At 39.0% G+C, this 7,038-nt stretch overlaps 1 protein-coding gene across 1 annotated transcript; it reads right to left on the bottom strand.

Moving 5' to 3' along the window:
* On the bottom strand, window positions 1-7,038 carry LOC146708499 (nicotinate-nucleotide pyrophosphorylase [carboxylating]-like). The gene is made up of 5 exons (XM_085460425.1): window positions 6,968-7,038; window positions 3,635-3,891; window positions 1,908-2,218; window positions 344-475; window positions 1-262 (listed from the first exon to the last, which is right to left on the bottom strand). Exons 2-5 carry the CDS (start codon window positions 3,888-3,890, stop codon window positions 35-37), a joined length of 927 nt encoding a protein of 308 aa, XP_085316551.1. The 5' UTR covers window position 3,891; window positions 6,968-7,038; the 3' UTR covers window positions 1-34.

The raw sequence follows: 7,038 nt of genomic DNA, 5'->3' as shown, positions 1-7,038 counted from the left end.
TATTATTAGAAATGTTTTATTGGTGATTTTTTTATCAATCAATTTGCGGTTGATTAAACATCCTGTTTAATCGAGCATCAGGCTTTTGAACCTTGAGTGAAAAGTCCACCACTGGGCAGCCCTGCGTTATGCAGCCCAGAGAAACGATGTCCACATGTGAGGAGAGATACAGAGCTACGTTTTCTGGCGTGACTCCTCCACTGGCTTCTATCAGAAGAGCAGAGAACTCCTCCTTCAGTGCCTGAGCTGTGACTCGGAGCTCCTGCAGGTGAAAGAGGAGAAGTGTAACCATGGAACAAAAACAACAATCACCCTGGGTCTGTGTTTCTATAATATTCGCCACCTGAGGTTGAAAGTTGTCCAGCATGATGACGTCTGCTCCCGCTCTGGCTGCCTCCCTGCCCTCCTCTGCTGAGCGACACTCCACCTCAATCTTACTGCTGAAGCCGCACACCGAGCGGGCAGCTTTCACCGCCTGGGGAGCAAACGGGGTTGTGCGTTTGTGTTTGTCTGCTTTTTAGTGAGCACAGCTGACCTGATGAGAGCTGTGAGGCCTGAGCTACAGAATCTAGATAAAGGAAAGTAAAACAGACAAGCTTCCTCTTTGCTTTCCTGTGCAAAGAGGATGACTGCTTTCGGTAATCTCATGACCTCTTGTGAATCCCAGTGTTTTAAAATAAAATAATTTCACAACTTTTGTAAAACTATGTTAAAAAATTATGTTAAGGCTTAAAATCCCATAAAAACTGAACAGAGTTTTACATAGATTAATCTAAAAATTCAACTCAGGAATATTTCTTTTGCCTAGACGTAGCATCCTCTCAAATATCACCTTAGAAACAAAATGCAAACACAGGTATGCAGACTGATACTGCCAGTCGCTGCTTTCGTCATTTTTCCTCAGTCTTCTGCTTCTGTTATTACTCACACTTCTTGTGATGTATTCTTGTTTTGCTTCCTCTTTCAGGGCTTATTTATTGTTGAATTTCGGTAACAGCAAAAAAAAAAAAAAAACCCAAACCCTTCCTTCTCATGTATTTTTGCCTGCTTCAGTCTCCTGCATTGAGTCCCCTCTCTGCCAACACATGACAGACGGCATCAAAAACAAAAGAAAACATGTCTACATGTAATCCTGCTTCTGTTTGGATGTTGCAAACAGAAACATGCCCCTTTGACAGTCAAAACCGTTACCTCAAGCTTTTGGTTTTGAATGTGCAGGCTGTCTGAGGTTTGTTGTTGATATAAAGTTCCCTGAGGTAACTGTAAATTTACAAAACAAATCTATGGGGTGTTTTTGCCTTCATTGTATACTTACAGTGAAGACAGGCAAAGAATGTGAGGAAGGGGAGCAAGGAGGGCACAGAAAATCAAAATATTTCATTAGAAACAGTGCAGCAGTATTGAAAATATTGATTCTCAAAACCTTTTCAAAACTATAGGAGTAGCTTTTGGATGGATGCATTCTTTCTAAAGCTGGCAGGGGCAGGAACTCTGGTTGCAAAAATAAATCAGACGGTATAGAAGTCTATTGAGAAATAATAATTTTATCACCTCAGATAACACTTTCCTGGTTTTATGGTCTGAAACTGAAAACATGATTATTATTTTTTACATTTTCTTATTTTTGTCAATTTTATAAACAAATAGAGTAAAATAAAGATAACCCCAAACAAACCTGAATCTTCAGGTCCCAGAAACCACTGGGTGATATCATGGTGGCTCTTTTATATACAGCCTATAGACGTTTCATGAAGCCCTGCTGTCTCTTGTTGATAGTTTTTGAGGCTTTTGAATCAGGTCTTCAAAATTCAGGATCCAACGTTATCAAAGACATTACTTTCAGTCTGCTGAACTTTATGCTGGAGTTTAGATTACTTACATTTTATGTACTGATCTTTGATGCCCACCTCTGTGATACTTCCCGATGCCCACACATGATTGTCCTTTAACATCACCATCCCACTCAAATCTTGTCTGTGCATGGACACGCCGCCAACCAACATGGCATATTTCTCCACCAGACGAAAGCCCGGAGTAGTCTTACGCGTGCCAGCCACCTCCCCGTGCCAGCCGTGTGCCTTTGCAATAGCCTGGAGCTGAGAGCAGCGGGTGGCAATGCCCGATGCCCGTGCCAGGCAGTTAAGAGCCGGTCGTTCCCCGAGGAGGAGGGAGTTTGCCGGGCCCCTCACCACAGCCGTCAGGGTGACAGCATCTTCACCTGTGGATAAAAGCAGGTAATATAAAAACGGATCTGAATAAAAGTCTGTAATTTACTTTGAGAGTAATTTACAAGAAGAAAACTGAATTTTCACTTTATGGAAAAAAAACTTTTATTCGTTCCCTGTTGAGTGGTTGATGTCATTTCCTGTTCCTATACTTTCAGCAGATATGTCGTTATGCTATTAATCTTCTTTTAGTGTTGTGTTTTGCCTTTTGGCTCCATTGTTGTTTTCCTACCAAAGATAGTTCTCTAGTTACTTGGAAATATTTTGGGATTTTGCTTCAGGTATACTGTATGCCCACATTTTAGTGTGTATGTGATACAGCTCTCTGTTTGCACTCTACAACCTGGGTTTGCCATTTATCTGTACTCCAATTATAAAAACTGTACAGAACTCTGTTTTGGTAACTATTCTCCATGATGTAAATATGTAAAAATTGTGTGTGTTTCTGTTCTGTGTCCTGTTCTGTTTGTATATGTGTTACAACCAAATTTCCTCTTGTGGGACAATTAAACTATTATTCTATTCAGTTAAATTATTTTCTGTTATATATTTACTGTTGTTCATATTAAACATGGCCAAACTTTCAGATGATGATTATGTCAGAGTATGAACAATTAATCTGTGTGAGCTGAAGGCTGGTGACTCAACCTTAGCTATCTTTTTTAACTCTTTGTTCTTTTGAAGTCAAAGAGAGTAACGATCTAATATCAGTGTTTCAATCAAACGGCTGGAGATGAGCACAGAAACATCACCCACCTGCTGTTCAAACTTTCTGTTTAAACATCAGCCAATCAGAGAAAAGTTGTCTTAAGCGGGGATGGGTTAGATAGCTTGTTTCAGACTGGATGAGCTGAGAGGTCACACCAAGACCCAGTGTAGAACAAATAAGGATTATTTTGAACTGTGAATCATGCAAAGCTACTCTGGTGCCCAGTAAAAAAAAAAAATATGGAGCTGGGAATGAGCAGAAAAAGAACCCTCCAAAAAACTCAAACACACTCGATAGTGCTGAATGTTTCACACCCACCCATGACAGTAAATAGTCATGTCTTCTACACCTACGTCAACTTTATACTTTTTAACTGATAATGGGACTTTCTCATTATCAGGGTTTTTTTCTCCCTCAGACCTTCAACCATTGAATCATCAGAGCTTCAGAGGCCAGAAAGTCTCTAAAAGTAACAAGTGGGGCAATAGAGGCAGCAGCAAGTTAGCTTTATGTGGTTTCACACCTTTTCTGTTAGATGTTAAACTGGCTTCTGAAGGCCCATAGAATACATGATACATTTCCATTCATTATCTGCTATCTGACTCATGTGAAGTTCTTTGCTACTGCAAAGGTCACAAACACAAATTCACAGAACTTTTCTTGTATTTTACTGCTATGGAAGGAACTATGCAATGCCTACCGATCTCAGTTCCTTCCTGATAAATCCAGTCCACTGTGCAGCCCACTTCAGTGAACACTGCTGTGAAGAAGGGACACCCAGCTAGGATGCTGTGTGGAGTTTTACACAACAACCTTGCTTCCACTTCCCGTGAGCCCACACACACTCCTGCAGGATCAAAGTTTGGCGTGTCCTCTGCCAGCCACTCCCGTGCCAGCCGGGTCAGGGTGTGGTGTGGGACTGAGTGCACAGCCGGGTGTTGGCATGGTGGAGACATACTACAAATGAGAGAAAAGAAAGTGATGAGAAACTTCAGTTGCTGGGAATGTTGACATGAAAATGAGAAATGAAAGCTGATCATAAGTCAAAAAGTCAAAGTGCTTTCTTGTCCTTTAATGACAACATGAATGAATGATTTGAGTCAATTCTGAGCATGGAGACAATCTAAATCTTGTTCCTTTTTCTTTCTAGTAAAGAATGGTAGTGAAGGAATTATAGAAAATCACAAATAGTGGATATTAATCTTTATATTGCCATCAAAAACACTTAGAAAGAGAATAGTGCCTGTGAAAACCTCAAGGAACAGAAATCTGGCACATACAAAAGTGAAGATCAACGACTGACACTGTGTGTATATACACAGGCGTACAATTTCATAAACATCATTTACATCTTATTTGTAAAGCTGTGTGAGTTTTTATCTCAGCCATTGTGGAATTCTGCCTTCTTTAATTTGCACACACAAAAAAATAATCAGGAAACAGGTGATGCTTAAAAAAACAAGCAAATATTATTTGTTATTTCTGCTCTAACCCTAAAACTTTAACTCAACCCTGAAAGTCCACAGTGAGTTTCACTGTGGAGAGATTGTATTTGTCTGATATTAGCTTCTTTTCACTGGATGTCGATTAAATTCAGAACTTAATTAAAATGCTTCATCTTTCACACAAAGTTCTACAATCAGGCCACATCATAGCTTAAATACTTCATATGACAGTAGAGTGCTTCACTCTCACACTGTGGTTCTTCCTCGGGCCCTCCTCCTGTGGAACCAGCTCTCAGTTTTGATTCAGGACAGGATTTAAATCGGCCTTAAATCTTCACTTTTTGACAGAGGTCGAGTTTGGGCTCAGTGTTATTATCCTGATATAGGCTCAGACTACTGTAAGACTTCCCATGGTGCAGTGCACATTTTCCTCTATTACCCTCTTTATACTCGTCATGGATTTGTACACTTTCACTAAATGTCATTAACTTTTGCGTTCACGCTCCTGAAGTTTGCGTCCTTCTTTCTTTGTATGCAGCACATGGCTGCCCCTCCCTGGTGTTGGCCTCTTCCTGTTATATGGGAGTTCTTTCTCTCTACCATCGTCACATTTTTGCTTTCAGGTGGACATAGGTATATAATTAAAGTAACAACTTCATTTAAGCGCTATTTATGATGTGAAATTGAGACACTAATTCTAGAAGTGGAGAAGAGGAAATGTGTTTTTCTCGGGGGAGGCGGGACGATCTTAGTCTTCAGCTCAGTGAGGTAATTTGCTCTGAAAAGGTTCAGAACAAAGGGCAGAGGAGGGGGAAGGAGTGAGGGGAAGAGAGATATGGTGAAATCTACAGCAAAAGATCCCTGTGTGATACACTGTATTACTCATGCTGTTAGTTTAATCCACTTCTACACGTTCAATCTGATTTTCTACAGATGAAAAACGGGTGGTTTTTCTGACAGTTTTGTCCTGTTAAATAGTGGGCCGTTCTTCCTCCCCACTATCACTGAGTAGTGTTCGCAGCCTTTCAAAATAAAGCATCTGGAATCTGGAGATTGGCACTATATAAACACAAGTAAATTGATTCAGGACATGTGCATTTGCCTGATTCCTGTGCACGTGAACAATTTTGTCATTCAAAAGACACTCAGACATTCATATGATTTTAACATATATCTCTGGCTGAGGCATGGCAGTGAAAAACAAGAAGTGCTGTTTCATCACTGGGTGTTGTGTAATCTTGTAATCTTTTGTAATCTTGGTTCAGAATTCAAAACTAAAACAAAAAAAGACAAAGAAAAAGTCAGGTCAAAGTTCAGAACCAATGAGTCTCACGGACGTTTGAAACAAGATGAAAGCTGCACCCACGATTACAAAAAAAGTTTTATCAAGTTGATTTGAAGCCAGCGGACACATTAATCAAACAAATATTAGTTTAAGGAAGGCATGGATTCAAGTTTAAACTGAATTCTGGGAGATCAGATGATCTTACTGCCACATCCTAAACTTACATCAGATGATAGCATTAATGATTTAGGTCCCTGAACAGAGCTGAACTGCTAAATATGAATTACTGCAGGTGAGAATATCCTCTTATTGTGACTGTAGTGGCTCTCACTAACAGATGGGTTTACAAGTAAACAGAAAATATATACAAAGAGAAGAAATAAAACTTCTATGGAAATGTTTTTGTTAATTTTGTCACGGTTCTGGGTCGCTGACCCAGCGTTTTGAGTTTATTGTTATTATTTTCTAGTTTCTCCTGATTTTGTATTAGTTCTTAGCGTTTAGTTCTTGTATTTTTAGTGTTTTATTATTCCTAAATGTGTTCTCCCCCCCCCCCTGTGCTCTGTTTGTGTCCCCGAGTTTGTGTTGAACAGTTTGTGAATTTCCTGTTTTACTTTGAAGGTCTGTGTCTCGTTGTGTCTAATTAGGTTCAGCTGTGTTCCCCTTTGGCGTGTCATTCCCTCGTTACCTTGTGTGTATTTATAGTGTGTGCCTGTCTATTTGTTTGTTGTCAGCTCGTCTGTGTAATTTGGTAAACCTCCGCGGCTCTCTGCTCGCTATTCTCCATGTCCTTATGTTTTCAGGTTTGTTCATTAGTTTTTCCCAGTCTAGGTTTTAGTTGCTCCCTGTCCATGACAAATTTTGTCATATAAAAAATTATATAAAGAGTTTTTCAAGTAAACAAATTTAAACAGGAACATCTCCAGAAAGAACCAAAACAGGGATACAATAAGACAACATTAAAATAAGAAATGATAAATAATAAAACAGTACAAGTACTAAAATGAATTCTAAAGTGTAACTCAATCCAATAAAACAGTAAAATGTTAATTTAAAACATTAATTAAAACAGTAATGATCAAAAGTAAAACGTCCTTATTAACCATATTTTATTAAAACACTAAATGTACAGTTTTAATTCACATTTAAATGCTTTAAAACATGTTTTTTTTAACATTATCATTCCTTCAATCCAACTTTCACAAAAACATGTTGAGCAGAAGGATAATTACAATCACTGCGTATTCAAAGTCTGTTTTATGATTGGAACAGTGCGATAAAAGTAAATAAAATATTTACTTACGTCTCCTTCTCTATTAGCCAAAGTAGAAGTGCTGAGCACAGAGAGCCACTGGAAAAATGTTAACGTGGAAT

The sequence above is a fragment of the Copadichromis virginalis genome, linkage group LG6 (assembly GCF_057382275.1).
Source record: "Copadichromis virginalis isolate Kocher_CV1m ecotype Utaka linkage group LG6, C_Virginalis_male_GT1.1, whole genome shotgun sequence".
Lineage (NCBI taxonomy): Eukaryota > Metazoa > Chordata > Actinopteri > Cichliformes > Cichlidae > Copadichromis > Copadichromis virginalis.
Note: the sequence above shows the minus strand (reverse complement) of the source record. Positions and strands in the feature narration are given on the sequence as shown.

Excerpts from the sequence above, each read along its gene's own strand:
- LOC146708499 (XM_085460425.1), bottom strand. The coding sequence starts at position 3,890 with ATGTCTCCACCATGCCAACACCCGGCTGTGCACTCAGTCCCACACCAC. Across the intron at positions 476-1,907 it reads CATCGGGAAGTATCACAGAG|GCGGTGAAAGCTGCCCGCTC; the intron begins GTGGGCATCAAA and ends TTTGCTCCCCAG. Across the intron at positions 263-343 it reads TGGACAACTTTCAACCTCAG|GAGCTCCGAGTCACAGCTCA; the intron begins GTGGCGAATATT and ends TTTCACCTGCAG.